A 17,393-nucleotide genomic window follows, 5' to 3' on the forward strand; every position below is an offset into this window, starting at 1 on the left:
GTCACTATAATCGTGATGTGAAATTTCCATACCGTTTCATCCCTACTAGATATACTAGAACACTTATGACAACTAGATCAACCAGACCATGTCATGTGACCCGTGTCATAAGTCGCACGGGTATATTTGTGCCATCAATACATTGTATGGTCAAAATTATCGATTTTTCTTTTATGCCAAAAATCATTAGGATATTAAGTAAAGATCATGTTCCATGAGGATATTTTGTAAATGTTCTACCGTAAATATATAAAAAACTTATTATTAGTAGTAATATGTATTGCGAAGGACTTAATTTAGACAATTTTAAAGGCGATTTTCTCAATATTTCGATTTTTTTGCACCATCACGGCCAAATATTTGTCCTTTCCTAACAAACCATACATCAATGAAAGTGTATTTATTCAGCTTTCAGCCAGTGTTAATTTCGTTTTCACCTTTTTTCTCTGACGAAAACGAGGCGATAACTAAATAAAAACTGTTGGATGACAAAAACTATGACGAAAACTTACTGTCATTTTCGTCAACAAATAAAAACGAGACGAAAATGTTAGGGAGGGACGATTAGAGATGAGATCCAAAAGAGATTCATTTTCACTTTACCTTTAAATCACAACAGCTGTAATCGATGTGCAATTAATTTTGTTCATTTTGTTGGCATTTTTGCCCCAAGCTCCCGTTAATATCTGACCCTGATCATATCCATAACCATGTTTGCTGGTCAACGGCATACAGTAATGCATCTTGACAAACCCTGATTAGCGTCAGTGTAAAATGTGTTAGCATGCATAGTTTAAACAACCGAATTTAGAAATTTGGTAAAGTCTTAAAGGTACAGTAGCACAAATTGTAAATAAGATGCAACAACAGTTGCACAATTAGATGCTGGAAAATAAACAGAACAGGATGTGTGTCACCTAAACATAATACCATTTTATTTCCATAACTCAACGCTGGTCTGGAACAGAATGAACAGCAGAAAGGCAATGTCATACTAACCGTCAGGTTCAGGCATTCGAGTGAAACAATACATTTCCTTGTGATTGATCAGATTGGGAAGGCCACGGAAGAGACTGCGGCAGAGTTTGCATTCAAAGATTGTGTCCACCTCTTTTAGGAGAATGTGTTTGAGCTGTGCAGTACCTGCAAATAACCACAAGAGGACTCAGACAGTGCTCCACATACTATGACTATAAAGAGAGGAAACAGACACATTGTGAACAGACACAGCACCTGTGCGGAAACATTCAATGATCTGTTGGATGCCAGATTTGGAGGTGAGCAGCGGTGTTTGTAGCAGAGGAGGATCTCCCGGTTCTGCGGAGTAGACTGCAACAGAGAAACAGTGCATTCTTACAGTACATCACAGTTACATCAATTCATTATTGCACTCGGAACAGTATTAAGGCCCGTTCATACCAAGCGGCAACCTCCTGCAGTTTCTCTTGAAGCCAATACGGAAGTGACTTAAACTGCAATTCATGGACTGGCCACTAGAGACAGACTCCAGAAGGAGCAGAATCTCATTGAGCTCATGTTAAAATGCCCAACTTTAGAGATTAGAGATTAAAACTATGTTTACAGTCTGGGACAAATTGTGGTTTTGGTCTATACGGCTAATTTTGCCCTTCATGACGACTGTGAGGGGGGTAATTTTTTTTAAACTCATTTGTTTACATTATATAAAGCCTTAACCTATTAACCTGCGCCCCATTTTTGAGAATTCTTTGAAAACGATATACCCAAATGAAAATGTCTGCAGCTCTTAAACCCTATGGTCTATATTCATAAATCTGGTCTTATTTTAAACTAGACACTTGAAATGTTGCTACCCAAGAGTCATAATAACTCAAAGTAATATGGGAACAGAGTAATATACATGTAAGTGACTCACTTTTTTTTTTTTTTTTTTTTTCACTTAGGGAAAAAAATATGAGAATTTAATGTTAAGAGCCTGAAAATAACTTAAATATAAAACTGAATGTGTAATCATGTCATGATTCAAATATGAGGATGATTCTCTCAGTAATGTAGCTTCTGTAAGCTTTTATGTCAAGAAAAGTCTAGGCGTCCTTTCAAAAAGGCCATTTATTTCAGAACATTTGCTTTTGTAAAGAGTAGTTTTTCATTCAAATAAATCTGCAATAAACTGCAATAAATTGCTAATTATAATGGATAAACAGTTACTGAAAAACTAAAGCAACTATTTACAGAGATTACAAAGTGTAAAAAAACTCATTTATCTGATAAGAAGTGTCAGTCAGAGTCTGCGCGCTGCACTGCAGTTTCTGCCCTAAACACTAGCAGGCGCCATGAGAAACGCGTGCCGGTGTTATGAAAGCGTAAGCACTAATAGTATTCACCAAATCCTACTTACATAAACTGCGCAAGATAATGCCTTTTGATTGGTTACTAAGTCCATCAATCAAACCTTTGTTGGAAAGGCATTGGCTGGGCACCGAGTGCCTTTATCCAACGAAAACCATGGGCGCAATGATTGACAGCTCACCAAGCCTGTAAGGCGCTTCCTCTATATGATGCATCACAGGAGAGACTCTGATTGAAGGAGAGAGACGAGGGAGGATTCATAATACGTGGAAGAGACTATTCTAGCAGGGGGAGTTTGCCAGAAACGGATTAGAATCGATATTTAATTGAAAATGGACATGATTGATTACGCTAACTCAAAACTCCCTTGCAAACAACGGAGGATTTTTTGTTTTTTCCCTATTTTTTCGTTGTTTTGGATTAAAAAGTGGGATGCATTTTGAAGAGTGGACCCTAACACAGAGATGTCCGCGGGTGTTTATTGGATTCGTCCGATCTGATGTGAACGACAGGAGATGAAAGATGAGTACCGCTAATATTATGCTAATGTTTACATGGCTGGTCCTTTAGCATTTCATTTAACCCTTTCCTCTCTGGTGTATTTATTGCAAAATCAAGTTCAGAACATGAATCTTGAGTGTTTTAGCTTTCAAATGATGCATAGTTTGTGATAGTTGATTGAATATTTTGTATAAAACAAAAGTAAATAAAAGTAAAGACACGCCCACTTCCGTCAACCTCCCCGCCCACGAACCGGTGCGGGTTAAGAAGTTAAAGTCCTGCTTAATTAAGGGCGTGGCCACTTTAAGTGACAGGTGGATTGCCATTTGTCTGCTGTCTGTTAGTCACCTCAGCTCCGCCCATGTCCCGCCTCTTTGCCCATTTTCTGTTATCCGGGAGTATCCAAGATGGCGACAGCCAGCTCAACCCTACTTTACGCTTTAAAACTGCTCTTCAGAATCCTATGGGTGACGTCACGGACACGACATCCATATGTTTTTAAAGTCTATGGTTCACACCAATGACGATAACTGCAACGGTAACGATAAAGATATTCACAACTGTAATGATATCAGCACAGAGAAACTATATTGATGGAATAAAGACATTGACAGCCAATCAGAATCCATCCTGCTTTAAAGATCTCGACATTTAAAGCGGCAGACGGCGAAGCTGCAAAGACCTTCAGTTTGAGCATTTCTCAGGTGTGAACATACAATGAGTTATGTCTTTGCTATATTTACAACAGCTAATCTATTTGTTTAAAGGCCTGTTCACACCAAGAATGAAAACGATTACTATATTAGCGTTAGCATCAGAGGGCGATTTCGGACACAGCCCTGGACTCCATCACAGCTTTCACTGGCCAAGTACCACCCAAAAGGACGTCTGACTGACATGCAAAGCAACCAATTGTTTGTTTTGTTGTGCGTCATGTCTGTTTATGTAAAGTCAATGTCCTTGCAATAACAGACCGGCTTGCAACTAATATTCATTAAAGAAGTTCAATGAACTTCACATACATTGGAAAATACAGCGTTTACTGATAAGCGTTTCCATTACCCTTCAAATTGTGCAAATTGAAATTGCGCATTGAAAATATGGCGCCAATTTCGCAAAAACTCATAAAAATCGCAAAAGCATTTTTATGCTCGCATCAGTGTTAATTTCGACCTTTTTTCACAGACGAAAATGAGAAGAAAACTAAATAAAAACTAGTGTTGGATGACAAAAACTATTACGAAAATCAACTGTCATTTTCGTCAACAAATAAAAATGAGACGAAAATGTTAGGGAGGGTCGATTATGGAAGAGATCCAGTCAGAACTGATGTCCTGTGAAACAGATTCGCACATTTGATCTGAACTGATCTAACCGCTGGAAAACACACGGCCTACAGCCTCACACACCCCCAATCCAGCGCTCCAGAGCGGCTCACAATCAATGAATAACACACATTTATGCCAGACAATTGTATATGAACTAATGCTGATGAATAATGACAATATTTACTTTACGATGTTTGTATAGTAATATGTTTTAGACGGTTGTAACAATGCATATTTTATCTCCTGAATTTGAATGAGCTCCTGGAACTGCAATCGTAAAGCGCAAACATTTCAAAATAAGAGTCCTGGTGTATTTCGAGCTTGTTTATAATTAAAAGTCACGCATTATATATTCGTTTTTGCTTACACAATAAACTGTATTTAATTTAATTCCCATTTAATTCATAGTAAGGAGGAAAGACCAGTATTTGACAAATATTAAATAAAGTATCAGGGTTATAATAGTTAACTAAAACCATTTAAAAAAATCATTACTTGAAATAAATGTTAACTGAAATTTAAAAAAATAAATAAACTAATTAGAAGCTTTAGCTTAACCTGATATGGCCTTCTAACTAAAACAGAAATACAAAGTAATACAAACTATGTAGATGTTTAAAAAAAAAAAAGAAAAAAAAGTGAATTGTGCTCTTTCGTGTATTTTTTATGTAATAAACAAAATGTGAAAATGTCAGTTCAAGTGACAGTCGGTTATGTAACACTTAAATGCTTAATGTATTACATTTTAACTAAACTCATTAGATTTTAGGAGACTAAATCTACTGTAGAATTAGTCGTCTAAAATCTTATGATATTTAGTCGACTAAAACTAGACTAAAACTAAAAACAATTTAGGTGACTAAAATATGACTAAAACTAAAATGGCATTTTAGTAGAAAGACTATGACTAAAGCTAAATCAAAATTTGCTGACAAAATTAACAGGCAATTTTCAGGCAATTCGAAAAAGGAAATTTCCGCAAAATTGCAATGGAAACAGTTTTTGTCGCATTCACAGGTCATTCTTTACCGATGACGTGGTATGTTTGGACAGAAGATGAGACAGAGTTCTTTATCAAACTCATAAAAGATAATAGAATTGCAGGAATTCTGGATTATAAACAAAGAAATGCCACATTATCATGAAGACCTTGAAGCAGATATGAGGGAGAAACACCTCATACAAGTATAAGGCTCAAGTATAAGGGGCTTTCCTTGGCATTGATGTTTGGATAACACGCCTAGGTCTCCTTCCATTAAATATAATGGCTATTTAGAAAATATTGCAAAAGTTTTGCACAAATCTGATCACAGTTGTAAACATGATGGCTTTCTTTTTCCATGAGGGTTCCACGACGGCTTTGTTTCCAGGTGGACCGTTAAAGAACACGACACACACACACACACACACACATCTCCTGGAAATCGTGAACAATTCAACCAAATCAAAACTCCCGAGATGTTTCACATTTTGTGTGCCTAATGGTTCGTTCACACCAGACGCAACTGAAGCTTTAAGCGCGAGTGATTTACATGTTAAGTCAATGCAAAGACGCGAATAGACACGAGGCGGCGCGATTCACATGAATGACATGATGCAAATGGAGCATTTTGGGCGTTTGATGCGTGAGTTGAAATTTGTTTAACTTTGGCAGATATTCGCGCCACGTTAACCAATCAGGAGCTTGCTCTAGTAGTGACAACAATGAGGAGAAAATCATATGTGGATACCCGGAGCTGTATGATACATCTTCATACTTTAAAGCAGTGTTTCCCAACCTTTTTTCGGTCATGGCACCCTTTGAAAATGTTCTCCATTTTGTGGCACCCCCTCGCATACGTTACGCTAGTGGTGTAACGGTACAGTTTGCTCACGGTTCGGTTTGTATCACGGTTTTAGGTTCGCGGTTTCGGTACGGTTCAGCATTTGCTATGTTCAGGGAAAAAAGGGACTAATGTCAAATAAAAAAACTAATAAGAACTAATAATTTAAATACAAGCAGCCGCACAAATAAATACTATTGAGTAAAGATACTAATAAAATAAACTATGCTTTTCAGGTTTTTCAGGTATGTCTAACATTAGTTTTCAGGTACAGAAATTGATCGAATGTAAAATAGCATTGCATATTTGAGTGTATAAATTAAAGATTAATCCTATTAAACTTACAAAAGCTATTCAATCAAGAGCAGTGAGTGATGTCCAGGGCTCGTATTCATAAAGATTCTAAGAGTCCTCTCAGAAAACTCCTAATTTAGCTTAAAAACTTTTACGTAGGAGTCTTAGCTTAAGAGCTATTCGGGACCGATCTAAGAGCAACTCTGAGCAAGGAAAATACAAAAACTTTTATCTTAGTGAAGAGGCGGGGCTGACCCCGTTGCTACGTATGACACAGTCTTTTGAAGACTGTGATTGGTTGGTTGTCCAAAAAGGGGAAAAAAGGAGCGCTTTTAAGTATAGGGTCTATTCTAAGCCTTCACTTTGAAATTACAAGCGCAAATTGTCCTATTTTACCGTTCTCTCTCACTCACACACACACACACATTATATATATGTACACTGAAAAAAATTATTATGGCCCGATTAAATTAAGCATAATTAATTTGTGCTCGTTTAAATAATTTAAATGTAGTTTTTTTATTTTAATTTGAAAAAATGAATTAGTTTTATGGGAATTGCATGTGTTTTTGTTTAAATTCAGATCAAATATCAAACATTTTTTTGTCAATTCAACAAATAATTTTTTTCAGTGTATATAAATCCTTTTATTATTTACCATGCTGTTAATTTCCTATAAGGTATTCGATTGGCTTAGAATTATAAACATTGTTCCACTCTTTCCGATTACACTGATTTGCATGTCTATTTAATTATTTGAAAGTTGGGTTGTAACAAAAAAAAAAGTAACAAAAAAAAAAGTTGAAAGTTGTCATGCAACAAACATGATCCCTGCACGATCTAATCTATAGCGTCTTATTAAGTCACTGTCATCCATCGTCTGCAACACATTTCTTCTCCCTCTACGTCTTTCTGCATTTTCTCCGCTGCTAAAGAAACTCTTAAGCCTCTTAAAAGTCCTCGTCCGTGCTCCTAACAAATTTGACCTTAAGACCTCTTTTAAGGGGTAAGATGCTTTCTGAATTACTTTTTTCTTTACTAGGATTTTTTAGTTAATTTTAAGAGTAAACGCTCACATTTCTAAGAATTTTCTTAGAATTTTGTCACTAGGAGCTACTCTTTGCATTAAGATTCTTTGTGAATACGGGCCCTGGTCTTTTGTTGTTTGACATTAAACAGACAGCAGTAAAGGCTACTGCCCCTTTAAGACCTAATGCACGGATATGTGTCGTCTTTCTTGACTGTATAAGTATCAGGGTTATAATAGTTAACTAAAACCATTTTAAAAAAATCATTACTTGAAATCAAATAAATGTTAACTGAAATTAAAAATAAACAAACAAATAAATAAATAAATAAACATATTTGAAGATTTAGCTTTACCTGATATGGCCTACTAAATAAAAGAAATACAGTTATAAAAACTATATAGATGTTTTTAAAAAAAACTAACAAAAAAGTGAATTGAGCTCTCTTACGTGTATTTTTAATGTCAAAAACAAAATGATGTCAAAATTAAATGGAGCTTGAATTTTAACTAAACTCATTAGATTTTAGAAGACTAAACCTACAGTAGATTTAGTCGACTAAAATCTTATGATATTTAGTCGACTAAAACTAGACTAAAACTAAAAACAATTCAGGTGACTAAAATATGACTAAATCTAAATGGCATTTTAGTCAAAAGACTATGACTAAAACTAAATCAAAATTTGCTGTCAAAATTAAAACTGCTTTAAAGATATTTTTTATTAAAATGTTCTAAAGAAACAGAAAAATTGTCACACTTGGTTGTAAATTGAGAACTGTTCTTTGCAATTGTATGGCTTACTATGTTTCATTAGAGCTTGTTAATCTTGAATATAACTTTCTTAATAAAATAAAAGTATTGAAAGAAATCTTCATAATCATTTTTAATATGGCAATACTGTCCAACAGATATTCTAACCATAAACAAAAAACATAGTAGCTCCAATTTTGGTCAGTTCATGCATTTGCACAGCAGGATAATTAGTTACCAAAAATGTATATTAAGAATCGTTTTGGGAATGGGATCGTTACTCCCAGAATCGGAATCGGATCGAATCGTTAAGTGCCTTAAGATTCCCACCCCTAGTAAACATAGTCATCATCATTGTATATTCACACCGGAGAAATGCTCAGGTCTTTCCTTTGCACCGCAAAAAACATCCAATTAATCAAGTGCCTCAGTTATAATACTGCTTATCTCTCTTATTAATACCTATGACAGTCCGTCAGGCTGAATCTCTTTGAATAATCCTCCCCAGACAAACTCATTACACAGAAATGATGATCTGAAGCCTAGTTTGCCGTGCTCGTGCCAGTGTGTTTCGCATGGCAGATCTCACTGATATGAGTCACATCCATTCAGAGGTTCAGCTTGTGCTTTCTAAATGAGACTTTATTAAAGTTTGCATTATTGATGGCCGCCGCCTGCGACTGTCTAGATGAGTATTTGCCAAAGCGTCTGGCTCTGAAACAAAAGCCTTGATTTAATAATACGCACTTTTCCCACTGGATAAATCGGATAATATCTCTTCTGTTTGGGTTGCGTTTGCCAATATTTCAAACGCTGTGATTAATGAAGCTCTAGTTCGTGGAGAATATTACAGAAAATACTTTTATTAGTGGAGTTTGAATATTACACTAGTATTATTGTTGCTCGAACTTAAAGGGTTAGTTCACCCAAAAATGAAAATTCTGTCATTAATTCCTCACCCTCATGTCGTTCGACACCCGTCAGACCTCCGTTCATCTTCAGACACAAATGAAGATATTTTAGTTGAAATCTGATGCTCTGAAAGGCCTCCATTGGCACAATGCACTTTTCACTCTCAAGACCCTTAAAAGGCACTAAAGACGTCGTTACAAAGTCCATCTCACTACAGTGGTTCTACAATAACTTTATGAAGCGACGAGAATAGTTTTTGTGCGCAAAAAAACCCTAAATAACGACTTATATAGTGATGACAATTTCAAAACACGGCATCATGAAGCTTCGATTCGTTATGAATCAGTGAGTCGAATCATGATTCAGATCGCGTGTCAAACCGCCAAACTGCTGAATCGACTCACTGATTCATAACGCTTCGAAGCTTCATGAGGCCGTGTTTTGAAATCGTCATCACTATATAAGTCGTTTTTCAGGGTTTTTTTGTGCACAAAAACTATTCTCGCCGATTCATAAAGTTATTGTAGAACCACTGTAGTGAGATGGACTTTGTAACGACATCTTTAGTGTCTTTTAAGGGTCTTGAGAGTGAACCGTGCATTGAGCCAATGGAGGCCTTTCAGAGCCATCAGATTTCAGCTAAAATATCTTCATTTGTGTTCTGAAGATGAACGGAGGTCTGACGGGTGTCCAACGACATGAGGGTCAGTTATTAATGACAGAATTTTCATTTTTGGGTGAACTAACCCTTTAAGGTTATGGATATGGCAGTGGCGGCGGGTTTACACAGTGTCTGCAAAATATAGGAATGTAACATCTAAAACGACTCTTAAAGAGCATTTTCCGTGACTAGAGCTACACGGGAGACAATAACTCTTCACTACGAGAGGAGGTGGAAAATCAATCGTGTGTAAAGACACGGGGCACGAACACAGCTGTGGATAAAGCGACCGAATCAGTGGGAGATTGATGATGGGGATGCTGGTGAATTTATGGCCGAGCAGCCAGCGGTGTGTTACTTTAGAGCGCTCCTCAGAGACTCGCCTTATATTGCTGGTGTTTTATGCGTGTGTGTGTGTGTGAGGGAATTTCCTGGAGGAATGGCCGGAAATCTGCCAATGCTATGGGTGAGGAGGTGGCCGTCTCTTCTACAAGCACTGCGAATCAATCTGGACTCTAAACTTCAGCACGATGCATTGACTGATGCTTTGGGTTTGATGGTGTATGGGCCAGTTTCCACTAGACCGTACATTAAAAGCCAAGGGTGCAGATTTAGCACTCGCCAAGTGGCAGATGAAAGAAAAATTGGTTTTGGCTGGGAAATAAAACTCGATTTACTCACTTGTTGACTGATAGTAGTACATGACAGTGTTGTTATTGTTATAAGTAAAACTATTAAAAATCGTGAGTGGTAACTGAAATTAAGCTGAAATATAATATAACATCAATATTATATGATATTAGTTTGGCAACTAATAAATAAATAAATAAATAAATATATATATATATATATAAACAAGTATGTTTAAGTAAAAGTACTAACATTACTAAAACTGGAATAAAAAAAAAAAGGAATGCATTTTTTATATTGTTTTCGGTAACTATCATTAAACTGATATAAAATAACATAACTATTATCATCTAATATTAATTTTTTAGCAACAAATAAATATAAAAGTTATTTTCGGTTACTGAAATTAAGCTGAAATAAAAAAAACATTAATATTAGATGATATTAGTTTTTTGCCAAACTAATAAATAAATAAACAAACAAACATGTTCAAGTTAAAGTACCAAAATTACTAAAACTGGAATAAAAATATGAAATATATATTTAATTAAAAAAAACTTATATTTTTTTTATATAATTTTCGGTAATTGAATGAAATTAAGCTGATAAAAAAATAACATTAATATTAGATGATATTTGTTTTTTGGCAACTAATAAATATAAATAAATAAATAAATAAATGCACATAATATAAATTACTAAAACTTTAAAATATTACAATATAAAAAACTAATACAAATTACAAAAGCAGACATTAAATAAATTACTAAAACTTTAAAATTCAAACAAATTTTATATGAAAATATAAAAATAAAACTAATTCAAAATATAAAAAATTAAAACTAATAGAAATGACAAATTACTAAAACTTTACAATTATAATTAAAAAACTGAAAACATAAAAGCTCATTTAAAATATTAAATAAAAAACTAATACATGACAAAAACTAAAAAATATAGAGCTGTCAAATCAATTAATCCCAGTCAAAATAAAAGTTTGTGTTTACGTAAAATATGTGTGTGTACGGTGTATAATTATGTATATTTGAATACACATGCATGCATGTATATATTTAGAAATATTTGCATGTACTGTGTATATATTTATATAAATTATATATTATATATAAATATATATCTTTTAAACATAAATATATACATGCATGTGTGTGTATTTATATATACATATAATAATCATACACAGTACACACACACACATGTAAACACAAACATACATTTTGAATGCGATTAATCGATTTTACAGCACTAAAAAATAACTAAAACTTTAAAATTATAATAAAAACTGAAACATTTAAAGCTTATTAAAAATATAAAAAATTTAAAAATCTAATAAATGACAAAACCACATAACATATTTACTAAAACGAAAACTGAAAATATAAAAATAAAAGCACAAATATTAGTAAGCACTATAATAGTATATAAATAATATTAAAACAGCAGATTAAGGAAAATACAACGGGTAAAAACAGCAATTAGGTCGGGAAACAAGTTATTTTTCTTTGGTTTTAATAAAGAAAATGTTTATTTATTGTAGTTTTACATACTCAAAATTAATGTTGCGTTTGAAAGGAATACACTCAATATAAAGCCTATAAGTTCATTTGTACTATTAGTAGAAAAAGTATGTAAACAGGAAGCTATATCCCATCACTTGCACACACAACTTAAGCCCCTCCCCTGAGCATACATCACATGGGCGTGGCCTCTTGACCTCCCATTATAACAGGGGCAAAGAGCAGCCCAAATTAATGTTCCCATTTCACCCTGTGTGTGTGTGTGTGTGTGTGTGTGTGTGTGTGTGTGTGTGTGTGTGTGTGTGTGTGTGTGTGTGTGTGTGTGTGTGTGTGTGTGTGTGTGTGTGTGTGTGTGTGTGTGTGTGTGTGTGTGTGTGTGTGTGTGTGTGTGTGTCATAGGCTGAGGGGGTGGGGCGTGACCTCTGTAAGGGTCACAGACTCGAGTGGCCCCTACTGAGTGAAGCACAATAGCAGGCAGTGGAGGAATTTGCTGTAATCCTCTAACAGGGAAGGATCAGAGCGGATGGGCCGCTATTAAAATGCATTTACTCTTGTTTCGGATTATGCCCATTCATCTGGACAGGTCCAAATGGATCCCACTGGTCAACTTAACATGCGTGTCATAGATGGCATTTGCATTTAAGAGTCAAAAAGTGGACGTTTACCTAGTGTCTTGCTCGCATGGTCAGGCCCAGGCACAACGGCCTCACCTGTGATGTCATCCGTCTGACAAGACTTCTCATTGGCTGGGGTCGAATGTGCTTCCTCCATCTCTAAACCACTTCAAATGTGCCTCTGTGGAGATGGAGAGAACGGTCGATCAATAAACAGCGACTAAGAGAGGTGTGTTACAGCATGAGGTACTGACAAAAAAAAAAGCCATTAAAAGGACCCAGATCAGAGACATCCGGGTCTAATGCGGTTTCATGCATTCTGACTTATTTACACTGATAAAGAGTCGATTCTCACGCTAAACATGGACAACATTTAGAAAAACGAGTTGGACGTATGACGGAGTATTTCTGTGCCAAATACACTCCTTCAGGATTCAAACAAGTTTCGGAAAGTTTTTTTTTTTTTGAGTATGGCCCTGAATGATGTCATAAAGGGCGGAATTCCTTAAATGGGCACTTCTCCCGGATGAGCACACACATACACACACGCGCACACGCACACACACACACACACACACACACACACACACATCAACGAGCTTTGTTCGGGTTACGGGAGCCGTAGTTCGCATTAGCTTTAAAGGTGCAATATGTAACGGTTTTTTGAGTAAAATATCCAAAAACCACTAGGCCAGTGTTATACATTTTGTTCAATTGAGTACTTACAATATCCCAAATGTTTCCAACTCAGGGCTCGACATTAACGCTTGTCCGCAACAAGTGGATTTTTTGAAGGGGCAAGTGAAAAATAATTTTACTTGCCCGACGGACAAGTATCCTGAGTAAAACATCAAAACAAAAAATAACTAGGGAATCACCAAAGTGCAAGAATGATTCTGCATTCAGTGTAAGTGGAGATCGATAGTGGATAATAATATAAAAACGAACTGACGTTAACAAAGTTGTCCTGTTGAGGCTCGCGCAGCCCCTCGAGGACGAAAACAAATGAGCACCGCTCCTACATGAAACTCAGTTAACATACACGGTTAAAACTGTGTAGTTTTTATATTTATAACATATAATACAGTTAAGCAACATCACACTAACAAGAGTGTTGTTTTCCTGAATACCATCACGACTGAAAATGACACTGATTTCATACGCCAGTTCCATAAACAATTAATTAACATTAAGTCTCTTACATTTTAGATGCAATCTGGACTGTTTTTGTTCTATTTCAGTAGCGAAAATTGTTCCAAACAAATATCGCAGCAGAACCGTAACGCATCTCACAGCAACAGCGTGTGTTAATGAATGATTCAGTGTTTTGAATCGGTTGAATCAAAGATTCAATGACCTATTCGTAAACGACAGCCTAATTCTTGAATGAATCAGCCGTTTCACTGAATCGACTCAATGATTCACTCATTAAGACGGTCACTTGCCGCCACCTACTGGTGGTTTAGTTTCATCTTTCCAACATTTCTTATTTGTATAGCTATTCAAAAATATTTAAAATAATCTCATAACATTATTTAATGCAGTTGTAATTTTTCAGTGTAAATTATTTAATTTGATTGGTAACAGCCCTATAGTGTCTTATTCTAATTTAATTTATAGATCAAATTTAAGAATATAAAAGGAAAGCTGAAGCATAGCCTATATTTAATAAGATTATGGAAAAATGCCCTTTATAAAAAGGTAAAAATATCACAAATATGCATATTTAAATATGTAAAAGCTGATTGAACACTGGTGAGAATAATGCTTCAGAATAAATTATATTTACAACACAAAAATCCGGACTAGCAAATTTTTTACTCGGACAAGTGAATGACAGAGTAACTTGTCTGAAGGACAAGTGTGTGAACAGGCTTAATGTCGAGCCATGCAACTTATTTGTAAATCGTGAGAAATTGCTATTTTAACCGAGGAACCGGGACGTGTGAGGGCGTGGCCTGTCGATGACATCATATCTGCGTTCCCCTCGGTTTGCAGTTTTATTCTGCAGAAACGCTTTACTCTCACTGTAGTGTGAACAAGTGTCATAGCAGCCGCCGAGCAAACGCACAGAGTAACGTCATCACATCATGTTCAACACACTCACATCTAATATGATCAACAGAGCTGCGTTACCTCACACTCATGACCCGAAAAGCGGAAATGACGCCGGCAACTGTGTCATAATAAAAGTCCCGCCGGTGACTGTAGCTGCGTCCCAATTTGCCTACTTATACTACGTCCTAAAAGTATGTACTCTTTTTGTGAAGAAAAAGTACATACTTTTGAGTGTGTAGCAGAAGAGTATGCAAGCTTTGGGACGTACTACTTCCTCATCTTTAACGGATTCTGTTGCTTAGTTACGTGCGTCCCGTCGCCGTTTAAACTGCCCTGTCAATCATCGTCACAGTTCAAATCCTCCACATTCAATTTAATTTCCTACCATATCAGAGAGAAATGTAGTCGCACTGATCTGCCATTCGTGGGTCTTTAATGCAGAGACTCCTCTCATGTGTTTGCAGTTTAAATATAATGATGCGTTTAAAAGTTAATGGCCAAACGTATCATTACAAAAGTTGTCAATGCTGCTGCAGGTGAAATATAATGTGGATAACATTGAATAAATATATTTTCGTCAGGTTAAATACTGATAATTGCTCACTCAAACCCCTTTATCTAAACCTCTCTACTTAATAGTCAGACTCGCATAACCGTCATGTTTGTAGTTTTTTAACACTTTTTATCCGTGTTTGTAGTTCTAATCGAATCCTCGTCCATTTCGCAATGGGTTGTGGGCAATATCAGCCGTTAGAGGATCTGCACTTCGAATTCTGACTGGAAATAGTAGACCATCCGGGAATCTTTGGAATACTCTTTTCAACATACTACGATTTGAGACATACTAATTCTTTTTTCGAATACTATTTAGTATGGATAGTATGCGAATTGGGACGCAGCATGTGTCATGATAAAAGTCCCGCCGGCGACTGTGTCATAATAAAAGTCCCGCTGCTCGCAAGGCATGTGTTGCGTTCATCTTATTAACAATCGCTCCAGGTGAAGACCACATGTCCCAAGATTGTGCGCTCAAACGTGGCGCCATCAAACTACGACTTTGTTTTGAACAGGCGACCTCTATCGGACGGAAAAGTTACATAGTGCACCTTTAAATAAACGCATGCTGTTTATAATTTATGTTTGTTTTATACTTTTTTATTCACGTTCTGTTCTGAACGGCATTACATTTAAAGGATTTCTTGTGGAATGAGGGGAACTAAAATACGTGTTTATAATGTTTCGTTATATTAGCTTGTATTTTACATCATTTCTTAATGTAATAATAAAATAATTCACCTGTGGGGTTCTCTAAACAACGCACTTTCGACTTATTTTCCAAAAAATCCTGTATTTTGTTCTTTTTGAACCTGAGATTTGGTTTTGTTTTGATTGATTGCCTTTTTTTGGAGGTGTTTTGTATAGATTTTGACTGTCATAACTTTGCTTTAACGCATTGAACATGCATCCGTCTCCATCCCTGTCCATTTCACAACACTTCCCTTTGCTTTTGGATTACAAATATTGGTTGTATAAGCTCTACTTCTACTTTGTCACCCTACACTAACACTAAATGCTCAGACTAAAGCCCATGTAAAGAGAGCCATCAAACGCCACTCTCTGACACAATGTTATTGAAATGTGGCACCGTAATGTAATAGGATGAGTGCTTTTTCATGGCTAGCTGCGTTCAAACTACTTATACTGATAAATCACTGGCCTAATTTAACTAGATAAAGGGAAACAAGCAAACAAAATGTTTCTCACACAAAGCTGTGCAACACGAGAAGGCCTGGAATATAACGAACCAATCATACAGACTGCATTTACGATTTTTGGCGCTAGAAAGCGCTGGTCACCATCCACTTTCACTGTGTGGAAAAGAGCAGCATGAACATTCGGCTAAACATCTGCTTTTGAGTTCCACTGAAGAACAAACACTCATTCTCTCAGTCATTATCACTTTAAAGAGGGATCTCTAAGTGTCGCCCTCTGCTGGAGTTCGGTTGAGAAACAGCAACATATGCTCTCAGTCTTGACATTAACTGAAGGTTGATACATGACAAGCCCATGGAAAAGTAAATAAAAGCCACTTTTTCACATCAATCGAAAGACAGTCATGGATGATGGGTGGATGGAAAGAACGATAGATAGAGAGAACGGTTAGGACGGATGAAGGGAACGATAGATAGAGAGAACGATTAGGATGGATGGAGAGAAAGATAGATAGAGAGAACGATTAGGATGAATGGAAAGAACGATAGATAGAGAGAACGATTAGGACGTATGAAGGGAACGATAGATAGAGAGAACGATTAGGACGTATGAAGGGAACGATAGATAGAGAGAACGATTAGGATGGATGAAGGGAACGATAGATAGAGAGAACGATTAGGACGGATGAAGGGAACGATAGATAGAGAGAACGATTAGGATGGATGAAGGGAACGATAGATAGAGAGAACGATTAGGACGTATGAAGGGAACGATAGATAGAGAGAACGATTAGGATGGATGAAGGGAACGATAGATAGAGAGAACGATTAGGATGGATGGAGAGAAAGATAGATAGAGAGAACGATTAGGATGAATGGAAAGAACGATAGATAGAGAGAACAATTAGGACGGATGAAGGGAACGATAGATAGAGAGAACAATTAAGATGGATGATGGATGCACCGAACGATAGATAGAGAGAACGATTAGGATGGATGGAGAGAAAGATAGAGAGAACAATTAAGATGGATGGATGGAGAGAACGATAGATAGAGAGAACAATTAAGATGGATGATGGATGGCCCGAACGATAGAGAGAGAACGATTAGGATGGATGGAGAGAAAGATAGATAGAGAGAACAATTAGGATGGATGGAAAGAACGATAGACAGAGAGAAAGATGAGGACGGATGGAGAGAATGATAAATAGAGA

At 36.2% G+C, this 17,393-nt stretch overlaps 1 protein-coding gene across 2 annotated transcripts in view; it reads right to left on the reverse strand.

Moving 5' to 3' along the window:
* znf800b (zinc finger protein 800b) overlaps positions 1–17,393 on the reverse strand; it is a 32,962-nt gene that overhangs the window by 11,380 nt on the left and 4,189 nt on the right. For both annotated transcript variants that reach the window (XM_079817039.1, XM_079817040.1), the window contains exons 2-4: positions 12,461–12,590; positions 1,234–1,329; positions 1,000–1,143 (exon numbers count right to left, since the gene is read on the reverse strand). In XM_079817039.1, the coding sequence (XP_079673165.1) occupies positions 1,000–1,143; positions 1,234–1,329; positions 12,461–12,566 (346 nt within the window). In that variant the 5' untranslated portion in view covers positions 12,567–12,590. The remainder of the gene's footprint in view (positions 1–999; positions 1,144–1,233; positions 1,330–12,460; positions 12,591–17,393) is intronic.

The sequence above is a fragment of the Gobio gobio genome, assembly GCF_949357685.1.
Source record: "Gobio gobio genome assembly, chromosome: 5".
Classification (NCBI taxonomy): domain Eukaryota; kingdom Metazoa; phylum Chordata; class Actinopteri; order Cypriniformes; family Gobionidae; genus Gobio; species Gobio gobio.